General features: G+C 35.7%; 2 protein-coding genes across 2 annotated transcripts; one reads left to right on the plus strand and one right to left on the minus strand.

Moving 5' to 3' along the window:
* The first annotated feature begins 693 nt into the window (after nt 1-693).
* Nucleotides 694-1,119, plus strand: LOC126702640 (cytochrome c oxidase subunit 5C-like). The gene is made up of 2 exons (XM_050401406.1): nt 694-741; nt 937-1,119. The coding sequence occupies exons 1-2, from the start codon at nt 694-696 to the stop codon at nt 1,117-1,119; spliced, it is 231 nt and encodes a 76-aa protein (XP_050257363.1).
* A 1,522-nt stretch (nt 1,120-2,641) lies between these two features.
* On the minus strand, nt 2,642-7,441 carry LOC126714830 (cysteine-rich receptor-like protein kinase 42). The gene is made up of 6 exons (XM_050415208.1): nt 6,339-7,441; nt 5,552-5,665; nt 5,077-5,427; nt 4,301-4,535; nt 3,701-3,845; nt 2,642-3,593 (listed from the first exon to the last, which is right to left on the minus strand). The coding sequence occupies exons 1-6, from the start codon at nt 7,123-7,125 to the stop codon at nt 3,219-3,221; spliced, it is 2,007 nt and encodes a 668-aa protein (XP_050271165.1). The 5' UTR covers nt 7,126-7,441; the 3' UTR covers nt 2,642-3,218.
* Nucleotides 7,442-15,495: the final 8,054 nt, after the last annotated feature.

Here is a 15,495-nt window from a genome sequence, read left to right on the forward strand (position 1 = left end):
TCATCTTTTCACCAACCCATCTGATGCTAACCTTTTTGCAATGCCTCTTCTTGATGACTGCAGGCAGTTGATTTCCTAGATAGCCCAAGTCCGGATTGGGCATTGCTTTCACGAAGTCAACTCGTGTGCTGATCTTCTGGCTAGGATAGGGACTGCCCAAGATAGGACTTTTATTTTGTATCATGAACCGCCTGTGGATTTTTTTTGGAGCTTTTAAGCTCAGAAAAGGCTGGATTGTATTATAACAAGACCATCACTGAACCTCCCCTTCCCCCTTAGCTTTCGTTAATGCAATTTCCTTTTTACCAAAAAAAAGGTCATAACTTATAACTGAAAAAAAGAGAGGAAGAAATGAATAGGCGCATTTAAGTATCTATACTTCTGTAGTTATTTAAAGATATATTAATTTAGGTGTAATTATAATAAATCTGATTAATAGTAAGAAATTCAACAAAATTGTGTTGCGTTTCTAGCAAGTTTTTGTTTACATGTATGTGAAGCTGTGAATTGATCAAAGATGCGAATTGGCAAATTAGGAAACTAATAGAATTGTTTGTTAGCCAAATAAATTTGATGTTTTGAGATATTTTTATATTTTTTCCTCACAATAAAGTGGTCCCAAAAGCTTGAATTTGAACAATTAACCATTATTTTAACATTTCAATTCAACATGTAGGCATAGATTGTGTAGGCATGGATTCTTTGTCCATGTGTGAGCTTAGACTCTCTTCAATGAGTGGGGTGAGTAGCGTAATAAGTAGATAGAAAGTATAGATAGCATAGATAAAGTTCAAATTTATTTCGGTTTGTTCTAACATCATGATAAACTATCACTTTATATCCCAAAATCACTTAATAATTGTTCTAACATTTTAACATCTAGTCCATGTTCATCGTGTGGATTTTGCAGGGTAGACATGGCTTCTCATAACATAGCACAGTCTGCACTCTGCATATCGGGGTCCAAGTTTGATTAAGGAGATTTGCTATGGGATAGGTCTTAGCCTCGTGGCTGGTTTCCTTTGGAAAATGCATCATTGGAAACTCCAGAGGAGGACCAAGGAATTCTATGATATGCTTAAGAAAGGTGAAATTAGTGTCGTGGTGGAAGATGAGTAGGCTGTAACATACCTTCTTGTTTTTATCTGATTCCACTTATCTTCTTATTTTGATTTCCTTTTTTTTTTTTTTTTTTTTTTTTTTTGGAGTGAGAACTTGCAGTTTCATTTAGCAGTTCAGTTTGTTCTGTAATATGTAATACGTAATCAGTTTTCCTAATAATGTAATGTGATGAGGGGTCCCTTTGAGTTTTGGATAAATTAAGGGCGTTATGAGATGTGACAATAGCATCAAATCATTGAAATGGGTGGATTTCCCAGAGGCCCAAAGTGTTGTTATTTTGTCTAGGTATAGCCCCACTAAATGTAGGGAATAGGTGCCTCAGTCCGTGTGATTTTTGCAGATTTGTACTGCCCAATTGTGAGGAGGAGAAAAGGATGAGGCCCATGAGTTATCTTCCAATCGGCCTTAAAAAAAAAAAAAAAGTCCTTCAGGCAGTTATAACTTAGTCAATCATTCATCAGTCATAATCTATATCTACATAATTTGGATTATATATATCTCTCTGTGTGTGTTGTTGAATGTAAATACATTAAATGCTTAATTAAATAAAACTTATAAAAATATAAAATACTTCTAAATAACATATCAATTTAATCAACCAATTTTACATTATATTCTTATAAAATAATTATAATACATTTTTCCACAAATCACATAAGTTTGCAAAAACCAATCGTTGGTACATAAACATAGCAGTAGCTAACACAAAACACTCGCCACTAACAACAAACTTAAAATAGATCCTTCTCACCCAAAAAAAAAAAAAAAAAAAGGCAAACAAACCAATAACCTAGCTCAAAAACAAAAGCAGGAGCCTCCAAAGACCAAAGAATTCTATTTTTAATAGATATCACGTTCTTACACCAAGTAAGCCTATGTTTAATGTCCAGACCTTAAAAATGGCAGACATAATTTCTCCATTACAAATCCTAGCATTCCTTTTTTTATTTTATTTTTACACTTAGCTTTGTGTTTCATAGAATACTAAGAAGGTTTGCTAGACTAAAATGTTTGGAATCATTTGGACAGATGGTTCTCTTACTGTTCATTTAGCATCTCACAAGCTACGCCTATGTAGTTGAGGTTTAGCATATCGTGGGGTAAAAATTAGGTAACCATCTCATTGATGTGAACTTGGAGTTAATGTTTTCTTTTGATTTTCCATGTTCTTACTGTTCTTTCTTTCGTTTTCTTTACGAACACTGTAGGTAATGGTCCCAACTACAATAGACAAGGATAATATACTTGGCAGAAACTTATTAAGCAGCTTGTCGACATGTATGACCCATGTGGCAGTTCAAAAACTATAATTATCCAAAGCCATTGGCATTGCTATTGACATATCCCTGAATGGTTTACATCAGACATTTATTGAGAACTACCTCCTGTATGCTACACAAATTAATTGTGAAAGGGCCTTAACATGATCATCAACCGCATTAGCTTTGACAATAGAATTATAATTTTGATGATGACTACTTAGCCATTTCATCAAAATTATAAGAAGATTTAACCAATAGAAGAAAAGAGAAAGTTGAAGATTCTGCCGTTTTGGTTAAGTTACAAAAACAAGCCGACACAAGGAAGTGGGTTACAAGAAACTACCACCCTACTTGATCAACTTTTGATATTTATGGAAGTATTCATGTGCTGGAAGAAGGCCAGAACACAAAAACATGTTATCAAATGTCCAGGACTTCCTCATTGCATACAAAAATATTTATAAATATTAAAAAAAAAAAAAAAGAAAGAATGAATCTGAACATGACTTGGTGTAAATCTGCTAATGAAGTTCTGAGCTGGCCATACTTTATACCTTTACCATCTCCTAACTTTTGAATCTGCTACTTCTGTCCAACTTTGAAGTGCCTTTAATTTTGTTGCTTTGGGGTATGTAGCTCAAACATCTGATATATGCATCTCTCTCCTACAGTCGTGTAGGATCCACATGATAAAAATGCATATATCAGACCCATAAGATAATTATTGATTGCGCAGATGTGTGCTTCGTTGTATAATTTCCTCCTAACCTACAAATGTCAATTTGAGGATTGAATATTAATCAGTCTTGGGATTATTAGAATTTTACTCTGAATCTACTTCTGAAAGAACTCTAATCTTGAAATCACATCTGAACTGTCCCTACTAGAGGACTCTGTGGAAGTACAGGATGCTTCCAGCTTTCTTGCTGCGTTTAACACTAAGCTGTCCATGCTATAGGTCTTAAGGGAGCTGTCTGACCCAAGCGCATTGGTACTCAGAAAAGGAGGTTGGTTTGATATAGGAATCTCACAATCTTTACTAGTTAACATCTGAACTACTTCCTCCATGGATGGTCTTAAAGCAACTGAAGCTTGTGTGCACAAAAGCCCAATTTGAAGCACATCTGATGCCTCTTTTCCAGGAAATTTATCTCTCAGGCAAGGGTCAACAGCTTCAACCAATTTATTTGTTTTGTAGAGTTTCCATACCTGAGGTCAAAATGAAACATAACACTTCAGCAAAAAGAGCCTATAAGCTAGTATGGGTCTTGTATCCTATAGCACTATTTGAAATATACATGGATTCTGAGTCTTACTGTTTGTAGAAGGGAACTTGAGTCCTCAATGAAAGAATTATTCCTCCTACCACATACAATCTCAAGTACCAGAACTCCAAAACTAAAAACATCTGCTTTCTCTGTAAGTTGTCCTCGAACAAGATACTCAGGAGCCATGTAACCTCTGTTAAAAAGACATGCACTTTTAATGAGAAAGGGAAAGAATTGAGACACTTTAGGAACTATATAAGGTGGGAGAGCTTTGATCTGCTAAAATTTTACTTCCAATTCAAAATTGGGATTCCAAATAACAGTTATAATGGGTTAAAATGATGGAAATCTAGCAGGTTGACATCAACTGCAATGAAAAATATAATGGAACTGGACAGTGCAGGCCACCATATTTTACACATTAAAAAAAGACTTATTTTCTCATAATTCTTACTTTATCAGATTTCATAGAGGCATACAATTAAAATAAACATGAAGACAATGAATTTATCCTAGTATAATAGATTTTCAGTTTTACATTACTAAATCATGTAATGCTTGAAGTAATGGTATATGTCAGTATAAAAACATGATCCTATATGAAGTGAAAACAGCAGGCTAAATAGAACTTTTACAAAATTTACTTACAGTGTACCAGCAATTCCAGTACTAAGATGACTTTGATCAGCAGCAAAACATCGAACAAGGCCAAAGTCGGCAATCTTTGGGGTGAGATTCTCATCCAGAAGAACATTGCTGCTTTTTATATCCCTGTGAATTATTCTTACTTTGGCACCTCCATGAAGATATGCAAGCCCCTCAGCTGTCCCAATAATGATATCAAATCGCTGCCTCCAATTTAGAATCTGAACTTTGTTCTTGTCTGCAAAGGATATAGAGATCATCACCATTTTGAAATGGTAGTTTTACCTTTTCTTTTCCCTGCATTTCTCAGCTTGTATGTTTTCAATTGCAAAGATATATGTTGCTCATTCAGGAATGACTTATCTACAATTCAGCAATGTAACAAGCATATTCATGTCCTAAACCAATTCAATAATTTGTTTCAAATGTGGATCATCATTTGCATGAATAAAGAGATACTGTGGCTCTGCATTAAGCAGAGCCTTACATAGCTATTAGAGTTACAAAGCTCTTTAAGCAAAAAATGATAACACACCAAAAAGAGATTTAAGAGGGGAAAAGCTGAAAATTGAAACTTTTACGGAAAAAACTCTGCAGTTCACTATATTTTATAAATTCAGAACTTTAAAGCACTATTCACTGTAATTTGCTAAACGTTCAAAATGCTAAACAACTTTTCAGTTGAAGACCTATGTCGCAAAAGCTTTACTAATAAAGTTTTTGAGCTAAAACTCTACTTCTTACAGCAAACCAAAGAGGTATAAAGAAAATAGGATTACCAAAAATGAACTGATCGAGGCTCCTGTTTGGTACATACTCATAAACCAAGAGGCTCTCAGGGCCTTCAATACTACAACCCAAAAGCTTCACAAGATTCTTGTGTTGAATTCCACTGATTAAATTTACTTCATTGAAAAAATCATCTACCCACTGCCTGGTATTGAAAATCAATCTCTTAACAGCAACAATTTTCCCATTTGGAAGAGTCCCCTTGTATACAGAACCAGCTCCTCCTTGGCCTATTTTTCTTGAAGGATTAAAGTAGTCTGTTGCCTTCTCAAGAGTCTCATATTTGAAGTTCAAACTAGCCCTATCAATACTAGTTGAAATTTGGCCTATGTTATTGCGCTCTGAAGTGCAAGACAAGATTAATGAATTAGAACATTACTGGATGATAGATCATAAAAGCTATTGTAATGCATGAGAAACTACTATAATTCTTGTCTTGATCATGACAATTTCTCAGAATTGTACCTTCTTTGATCCTTAATAACCTTGCATAGCCAGCATATGCAGCAAACAGAAAGAGCATTAAGAAGGCAACTGCTGATAAAACTATGGCTACGATGACTCCTGTTTGAGAAAAACCTGGACAATATAAAAGTATAAAACACATAAAAGACAGCAATTAAAAAACAACATTATCAACATGGTCAGAGAACATCAAATAGCACCACACATTATGGAAATTGACATATGGAATGGGGTTTAAAATACATAAAATGAAAAGAGAGATACTCAAAGACAAACCCACCATTAAACATAGTGACTTTTACTCCAATATGCAACTGCCATAAAGGAACAAAAGAGAGAAAAATAAAGTACGAATACTCAATAGACAAAAAAAAAAAAAAAGCCTTTAGTTTCTGTTTGCAAGCTGAGAAAAATTGATGGAAAATAATAGAAAACAAATTCTTTGAATTTTGTCCCCTTTTCTTTGTATTCATTATAAGACCCAACAAAACTAAAATCTCCACTCAAATGATCATATCTTAGCTATTCATGCCAGTTCAATTAAATTGCATATATACACAACCAAAAAAAACCAAGAATAATCAGATTCTAAACATTGTCTTCTCATTCTTTTCCATTCCCACAAATCAAATAGAAAGGTTATGAAATTAAAAATGCCACCACCCGAAATAAAAAATGAACCTTTGATTCAATTTCATTCCAACTTACCCCACAAAGTCCACCAAAATCATGAATTTCAAAAAAAAGAAAAAAAAGAAAAGAAAAAAGAAGCAAGAAACTTAATTACCATGACCATTTTGTGCTTCTCCATTATCATAGTAAAACTTCTCAGTGGAATACCTCAAATAACACCCTGTATTCAATCCTCTCCCTTCCCTCCTTGGCAAGCACTTACTGATCACTGCCTTCCCTGCCTTCTCCAAGCACTCTCTGCACCCATCACTCCCAACAGTCTTCCAACACTGCGCCAAGGCATACACACCTTTCACTTCAGCCACTGCAAACCCTTTGTTTCCCACAGCAGCTTTTGTCACATTTTCAATCAAAACCCCAACATTCTTTACAAACTCAACCTTGGAAACTTCATCAACCTCCACGCCATATTTGGAGCTACAGTTCACAGTGTCAATCAAAGGGTTAGTAGCTTCTTGGTAAAAGCTGTAGTTATCATAGCGCAAAAAGCACCCATCAAGGTAAATGCGAGCTGAGATGGAAGGAAGGCATCGAGGGAGCTTTGTACGGGTTGCAGCATAGCAAAGAAGACAGTCTGTGTGAGAAAGGTCTTGGAAGCATTGAGCTAAGCCATACATGGGAGGGGTGGAGTTGACAAAGCTTGTGCCCCAGCGGGTGGTGTTGACAAGCTGAGATAGGCTCTCCATTTCTTTCACAAAGGTGGGGATGAAGTTGGGGGGTAGTGGAGACTTGACAGTGCCACAGAATAGGCCTGACTGTGATATCCTTGGATCAGAGAGTGAGAAAGAGATGAAGCTGAAAAAGAAGAAGACCCAAGTTGGATTTTTGTAGCTTGGGCTTAAAGAATGTATGGAATTCATGGTTGGTGTCATGAAGATCATGCAACAAGTTCTGCAGAGTACAGATTGCAAAGCTACTATAAGCTAAAGAAATGGGAGAGCAATTATTAAGAAGGTGAAAATGGAAAGGTAGTTTATCATTATGTTGGGTTTGTCTTCTTTTCTTCTTGTTGTTCTTGCTGTTTGGTTGTGTTAGATTTGTTTTCCTTGTTGCCTGTACTTTTGATTGTTTTCCTTATTTTCTGGAAAGGTTTCTACTTTCAAAGTGTGAAAATGTAGCTCACAAAAGGAATACACAAATTAATGTAAAGTTGCTTTTGTTAAAAGAAAATTTGACAGTAGAAAACCACAAAACGCGACTTTTTTGAGAAACCATGTGGATTGAGTTTTGTAATCTTTTTCTCTTTTTTTTTTGGGTAAGATAGTTATGTATTTTCCACACGATCTTAAAAAAAAGGGTAAAGTAATCATTTAACTTATTAAAAAAAACTTATTGAAGAATACCTGTCCTCTGTCTTAAAAAAAAAAAAAGAATACCTGTCCTCTATCTATGTACTGTTTTTTTTTTTTTTTTGTTTGCAGTGTCAACTTTACTTGTGTTAAAAGTTAAAAAGCAAATATAGACAAGTCAATTTGGTGGCATTCCCAGTTCCTACGCTAACACTAATTAAGTGGGAGACTTAGGGATTTAAACCCATGTCAGCACTTGACATAACATCTTGTAACATTCGCATGAGATTAGAATACACTTTTGGAGCATACAATAATTTTCGGTTCTTTAGATAGGAAAACTTGCTTTCCCACCTTCGCATCTTGGTAGCTCAGAGCTCTCCAAATAGTATCTATCTTATTAAACTTCAAAAAAAAAAAAGTATCTATCTTATTAATGGTGTGATATGAATTGTATGGATTAGACGCTATGAGTTTGTTGTGTGAATGTGTGCTCTATTTTATATTGGCATATTGTAAATCAATTTAAACTATATATAAGTAATTGTAAGAGTTTCAATTTTAATTAATTCTTTGAGTATAATACAAATATAATTAGGAATTTCCCGGATCAAGATAACTGACAAGTATGTAAAGAGATGTAGCTATTATTTCATAAGTATATGATAATAATGTAATGCTTAGCGTATAAAATCTAATCAAATTTTTTTTTTTTTACTAATCCTTTCTTTTTTATTAAATTGAACAAACAAACGATAAAAAAGAGGAATACTTTTTTTTAATGAATAAAAAATGAGTAGGGGTGATTTCAGTTGGCATCTTCTATCAGGGTGTGAGTAACGTGATCATAATATTATTTTACTTGTTGCGGCTGGACCTGAGCCTACAAGAAAGAAAAATACTTTTTTAAGCTAAAAAAGATTGCAATAATGTATGTGAGCAAACCTTCAAATGTCACTTCATATATATTTCAAAAATTTAATAGAAGAAAAATTAATTCTCAAAATTAATTAAGATGTAAATGTTAGTTTCAAACTTTAATTGAGAGGCCAATTCCAGCGCACGACAATTGTGCAACTTCTTAACGTGTGATTTTGGGTAGATTGTTGATTGTACAACTAAAATTAATGATTGAATTTTTGCTCATTATGCTAGATGTAATGGAACAAACTAAGTTTGGAAGGGTTGTGCTCCTCCGATGGTCCAACACCTTTTCCATCTGGACTGTTGCTAAAACTTGTGTGTTGGTGCTTCTGCGTTTTTGTAACTCAATTTCAGTTTTTAATGGAATATTTCCGCATCGAAGAAAAAATAAAAAAGAAAAAAAGAGGGTCGGTTGGTGTAGCTGCAGTTGTAGCTGTGTAGGTAAAGATAGATACACTATTACACCGTCCACCTGCTGCACAAATTAAAACCCCAATTCAATTTTTTCTTTTCTAAATACATTTAAATATGACAACAAACTCTATTGTCGGGACCTCTTCTTTCACATCATCTACCTACATTATCATAATATTTATTTATTTATTTATTTATGTCTCTGTCTATATCTGGGCCATGTGTACTTTTTTATTTGGACTTAAAAAAGTGTGCAAAAAACAAAGCTACAAATCTCAAGGTACCCAGCAGCCACGTTTGACAAACAACGGGTTTGCAAATTCGTACAGCGCAAAGTTGATGGCATCTATGACTCTTTTCCTTTACGGCTTTTTAATTACCCTTGATTTTTGGATCCCACTTTCTATAATGGAATCATTACCATCATTCTTGAAAGAAATATTTGCCATTCAAAGCGAGTGCTGAAAGGTCTAAAGTCTAAGGGACCTTTTTTATAAAAGATTTTTATCAATGTAATTTAAGTATTGTGAAAATATTTATCTGAAAAAAAATGTTGTAGAAATAAGTATTGTATTATTTAAATAATAAAAACTGTTATTCAAATAAGATTATCAAACAGGTTTTAAATTGTGTCTAGTTGGCACTTGGTAGAATGATTTTGGAAAGATAAAAAATAAATAAATAAATAAAGAGAAAAAAGATTAGTTAGATAAAGTTTTGACCATTTCGTGCAAGAGAAAATAGGAGAATAGAAAGGAGTGAGGGGGAGCATTTTCCAATTGAACCTAACAAAATTTGTCCTTCTTCCAAAAGTGGGAGGAAAAATTAGAGGAGAACTTGGGTGAAATAAAGAAAAATAAAGTGATGATAGATTTGTCCCAGACTAATAAGTTTTTAGTCAATGAATAATGATATAGATTATATAAAAATTAATATTAATTTATATTTATATATATCTAAAAGTAGAAGTATAATATTTATTGTTATTACGCTTTAATTAAGTCACATTAGCGTCTTCGTTATTATCTTTTTTTTTTTTTTTTCTAATTTTCCTATAATTTTTTCTAACATTCACTTTAAAAAAATATATATACACATACACTTTCTCAAACCTTTTTCCTTCTCTTATATTTTCATCTTCCTACTAACTTCTACTTTAATATCACTATTTATTTTTCTATTCGTCTTCCTTTATTTGTCTCTTCTTATTCACTTCCTCTTATTATAAATTTGTCATATTCTCTTCCATTCTTTGTATAATTTTTCCTCACAAAAATGTTATTTCTCTCTCTCTCTCTCTCTCTCAATTTTTTGGTGGATTTTTATTTTTCTTGCATCTCTGCTTTAGGTTGATAAATTTTTGCTTTTTTTAGAACTCTAATTTATGTTGATACGATTTAGTTTTGTGTTTTAAGTTATTATTATTATTTTTTGTTCTCTTTGATTGTTAAATGTTATCCGATTACACTATAAAGAATTAAAGATATTAGATAAAAATATAATATTATTCTATTACATAGCATGATTTGGATAATTTAGTGTTTATTGTTATATCTTTTAATTTTACTTTTTTTTTCTTCTCATATTATTTTATTCAATATTGAAATTCAACCACATCCTCCTTATCATTAAATTATTTATATTTTCTCTCCCTTTTTGTTTAAAAAAATAAAAAATGTAATATTTTACTTAAATTCAAATAATAAAAAATTGTCATCATCAAATTGTACTCATTTTTTTTATTTTTTTTATTTTTTTATGTTTACACTTTTCCAACATTTCTCATTCCCTTTACTTTTTTATCTCCCCAAACCTTCTACCTTAATATCACTATTTTTGTTTCCCTTTATCTTCCTTTATTTTGTTTCTTTTTATTATCATCCTCTTAGTATAAATTTTTCATTCACTCTTTCATTCTTTGCATAATTTTCCCTCACAAAAAAGGGCTATTTCCCTCTCTTTCTCCCTCATTTTTTTGGTGGATTTATTTATTTATTTTTCTTGCATCTCTACTTTAGCTCGATAAAGTTGTGTTCTTTAGAACTCTATTTTGGGTTTATGTGATTTAGTTTTGGGTTTTAAGGTTTTTTTTTTTTTTTTGTTCATTTTGATTGTTAAATGTTATCCTATTGCATTATAAAGAATTAAAGATAGTATATAAGAATATAATATTATTATATTACACAAAATGATTTGGATAAGTTAGCGTTTATTGCTATATATTTTATTTTTACTTCTTTTTTCTTCTCATATTATTTTATTCAACATTTAAATTTAGCCACATCCCCCATCTATATCATTAAATTATTTATATTTCCTCTCCTTCTTTATTCTTAAAAATTAAACATATAATATTTTGCTTAAATTCAATCAATAAAATTGTCCTCATAAAGTGGAGTAATGCTAAGGAAACACTCATTCTCACACCCAATGCATCAAAGGAAAAATGGAATACAAAACAAATGTCAATTTAGAAACACTAAATTTAATGTCATAGAATCATCATCAAATTTTGAAAAATGATAGGTTGCCAATTGGGGGTGGGGGGTGGGGGGGGGGGGGAGATGGTAAAAAAAAATACAAAGTAATAAAGAGTAGGTAAAGAAAAAAATTCAAACGTCAATTAGTAATTATTAATTGGAAAACAAAGAGGTTGTAAGGAGAAGTAAAAAAAAAAAAAATAGAGATGACTATACGGAGAACATTAAGAACTTTACAGTGTAGTCAAATAAACCGTTAAATTCACTTAAAAATTAAATCAATAATCAACAATTAAATACAATCATAGTACTAAATTTAAACTTAAAACTAATCAAATTCTAACTATGGAAACCATACTTCTAATCATAACTAAAAAAGAGATGTTCTCTGATAATAGTAGAAATTACATAAGAAATTGTGGGGCCAGAGAATTTGTGGTCCCGACCCACTTTCCATTAGGGCCCAAGGCCCGCGCCGAGGAGAGTAGTTGCCGAGGACAAGTATTGAAAGACCAAATAGCCTAGAGATGCAGACGAGGATGACCCTGTCCTCGGCATCCCAAGGCCTAAAAGGGAAGAACGACATGTCATCAAAGGCAGCCTCTAAAGCGCTCCCAGAAGGAAAGGCGAGTAGAATGGGACTCGCACGGGGGTATAGTATGGGAGTGGTTCAAGGAAAAGACGCCACCTCCGCATTGAATGCGCCAACAAATGTCCTAACCACATTGATGGGAAAAGACCCCTGAATAGTGTGGCTTCGGTTATTGCAACTAACAGAAAGTGGGGGGAGGCGGCTGATGGGACAGGCACTCGAGTAGTTATTTGCCTGATCGACAGATGGAAGATCATGATCAACTGAAAAGGGCTATATAATATAAGGATTCATGCGCCAAAAAAAAGAGGTCGGAGGAATGGTACCCAAAAAGAAAAAGGAATAATAAGAACATTAAGCTCAATGGATAAGGTTCACGGGTAAACTTGGTTCACCTCTGAGCGTTCACTATGAGCACCATGACTAATCACTATCCGGTGACCAAGATCTAGCCTTTCAGCCCACGCTCTACAAATTTTATTGTTTGGGCCTTAAACGTTCGAACCCAATAAACTAATTGGGGTCGTTACAAATTGAGTCCTTACAAAGAGGAATGGTACCCAAAAAGAAAAAGGAATAACAAGAACATTAAGCTCAATGGACAAGGTCCATGGGTAAACTTGGTTCATCTCTGAGCGTCCATTATGAGCACCATGACTAACCACTGTCCTGTCACCAAAGCCTAGCCTTTCAGCCCACGCTCTACAAATTTTATTGTTTGGGCCTTAAACGTTCAAACCCAATAAACCAATTGGGGTCGTTACAAATTGAGTCCTTACAGTTGGCGCCGTCTGTGGGGAAGGCTTGTGCATTGGCACAGGCGGGGGTAGGATCGAGCTCCTGTCAAACAAGGGACTGATAAAGCCCCTCCGTCATTTCCAGCAGCACGCTATTGTTGCCTTAATATAAAGTTCCACTAGGGGCTACGCTTCGAAGCACCAGTGGCACGGGCAGTTCTAGGGGCTTCCAACACCAAGTCAACGCCCCACATCTTGGCCGAGGGGCTAGACCTTGAAACTTAAAGAAAAACTATAAGTTTTGGATAGAACCAAGGTATTGCATGGTTCTCGGACTCAAACCTATGGGGAAACCAACTACTTAAAGAAAATCTAAGTTTTGGACAGAACTAAGGTATTGCATGGTCATCGGATTCAAACCTATGGGGAAACCAACTATTTAAAGAAAATCGAAGTTTTGGACAGAACCAAGGTATTACATGGTCCTCAGACTCAAACCTATGGAGAAACCAACTATTTAAAGAAAATCTAAGTTTTGGACAGAATCAAGGTATTGCATGGTCCTTAGACTCAAACTTATGGAGAAACCAACTACTTAAAGAAAATCTAAGTTTTGGACAGAACCAAGGTATTGCATGGTCCTCAAACTCAAACCTATGGGGAAACCAACTACTTTAAAGAAAAATTATAAGTTTTGGACAGAACCAAGGTATTGCATGGTCCTCGGACTCAAACCTATTGGGAAACCAACTACTTTAAAGAAAAACTATAAGTTTTGGACAGAACCAAGGTCTTGCATGGTCCTCGGATTCAAACCTATGGGGAAACCAACTACTTTAAAGAAAAACTATAAGTTTTGGACAAAACCAAGGTCTTGCATGGTCCTTAGACTCAAACCTATGGGGAGACTAGATACTCCAAGAAAATCTAAGTACCAGACACGGCCCAACAACACACATGGCACCTCGGATGATGCCTTTAGTCCCTCAGAAGTATGTTTAGATACAAATTCAACGCCCCATAGGCACAGGTAAGTTAGAACTCTGGAATATGAACTCAAGTATATCATATGCACAACTATTCATACATGTTAAGATAACTAGTTCGAAAACCATGAGATTTACAACAATAGTAAATATCGGCAAGGATAACGAACATGTAATTTAAAGGAAAAAGGAAGAAAAGAATTTCATACATGTGGTCAAAGAGTTTAATCACAAGCAAACTCTAAAGTCCTCAAAACAAAAGGGAAACTAATTAATAGTTAAACTAGAAACAAATGCAAAAGTTGGTTAGGGCTTCTACTTCTTTAATTTCGTTTTGGCCACACCCTGGGAAGGCCGAGCAGGATTAGCCTCGGGGCCCTGGGAGACATCTCCTTCCTAGGAAGGCTGATCAGGATCAGCCTTGGTGCCCTTTGGGACATCAGCAAGGGGAATGGACTGAAGGGGCTGAACAAAGATGGCCGGCTCCTCAGCACTAGAGATCTGAGCGATGACTGTAGACTTGGCAGCCTCCTGAGGCATCTCAGGATTCAGATCTCCAGATGCTTCTGTCGCCTCGTGAGGCTCTCCTCCCTCAGTCGACTCGCCAGGAACAACAATGTGCTGAGCAGCTTCTGATTGAGCAGCCTCAGCCTCCTGTGGAATGCTCATAGCCTCGAACTGGAGGAGGCGGTCTCACGGATGGCTGAAGGATAAAATACGCTTTCCACCTTCCATAAGTCGGACGAAGCCTCTACCCTAGCTCGTTTGAGGGCCTCGTCCCAAACCTAGGAGCAGTATAGCCTGCATATTCTAGGGATTTGAGTTTTAAGGAGGGCCTGGGTTTCAACCACCCCCGCCTCGTAGCCCTCCTCCTCGTCTTTGTCCTTAGCGGTTTCGACCTCAGTCCTGGCAAACTCAGCCTCCGTCTTGGCCCTCATGGCTTCATCCCTGGCAAATTCCGCCACGCCCTTAGCATTGTCGGCTTCGATTAGTTTCTTCTTTAAATCACTGATCTGCTACTTGGCAATCTCCAATTGCTCCTCGGCAGCAAGTAGGCGCCTCGTCTGTTCCTTGGCCTGTTTTTGGGCACTAGTCAAGCCTGCCTCAGCATTATCCTTGGCTCTGGTTGCCTCGTTTAAGTCCTCCCTGGCCTTCGCGAGGTCAAACTTGGTATTTTTGAGGGTTCGCGTAGCATCTATGTGTTTATTGCGCTCAAGCTCTGCGGTCTTACTCTACTCCTTAACTTTTTCCTTCATCCTATAGGTAGTTTCGATAGCTTGCCAATTAAAACAAACATGTTATGAACGAGAGTCTAGGAGCAAGAATCGACAGAGTTATAGGTTTTAGGAGCCTTATCATACCCAGGTACCTCTTCACGCTAAGGGCAACCTCATGCATCCTCATATTCTTCAACTCTCTCATATCAGTGGGAAGCAGTAAGGCCCTCTCTAGCGTGTTGGCCACATAACCACCTTCGCCGTCTCCAAGGTTCCTTATGGATGCGTCTTCCAACAATGGCTCCTTGTAGAGCATTGGGGCGGGAAGCCGAGCATTGGGACGGGAAGCCAAGCACTCGGCGCGGATTGGGCATCAATCCTTTTCCCCTATCCTTGATGCCCAATCTTTAACTGCTTTCGAGCTCGTGGGGCTTCATCCCCTTCTTAAGAGGATTAAGATTTCCCCCCATCCATTGGTTCCTTACCCTTGGGACTCCTCTTTCTCTTTGGGTCAGTGGGCTCAGGTTGAGGAGGCAGAACTGATTGAGGAGGAGCGGAAGTTTTTGGCGAGGAGATTGTGGCAGTGACTTGGAAGAGGAAGACCTAGTCCGG

This window comes from Quercus robur, chromosome 2 (assembly GCF_932294415.1).
Source record: "Quercus robur chromosome 2, dhQueRobu3.1, whole genome shotgun sequence".
Classification (NCBI taxonomy): Eukaryota; Viridiplantae; Streptophyta; class Magnoliopsida; order Fagales; family Fagaceae; genus Quercus; species Quercus robur.

What these genes read in the sequence shown, in the direction of transcription:
- LOC126702640 (XM_050401406.1), top strand. Translation starts at nt 694, where the DNA reads ATGGATTCTTTGTCCATGTGTGAGCTTAGACTCTCTTCAATGAGTGGG. An exon ending in GACTCTCTTCAATGAGTGGG is followed by an intron (nt 742 to 936) that starts GTGAGTAGCGTA and finishes CTCATAACATAG; the next exon opens with CACAGTCTGCACTCTGCATA.
- LOC126714830 (XM_050415208.1), bottom strand. Translation starts at nt 7,125, where the DNA reads ATGATCTTCATGACACCAACCATGAATTCCATACATTCTTTAAGCCCA. An exon ending in AGAAGCACAAAATGGTCATG is followed by an intron (nt 5,666 to 6,338) that starts GTAATTAAGTTT and finishes TATATTGTCCAG; the next exon opens with GTTTTTCTCAAACAGGAGTC. An exon ending in ACTGGAATTGCTGGTACACT is followed by an intron (nt 3,846 to 4,300) that starts GTAAGTAAATTT and finishes TCTTTTTAACAG; the next exon opens with AGGTTACATGGCTCCTGAGT.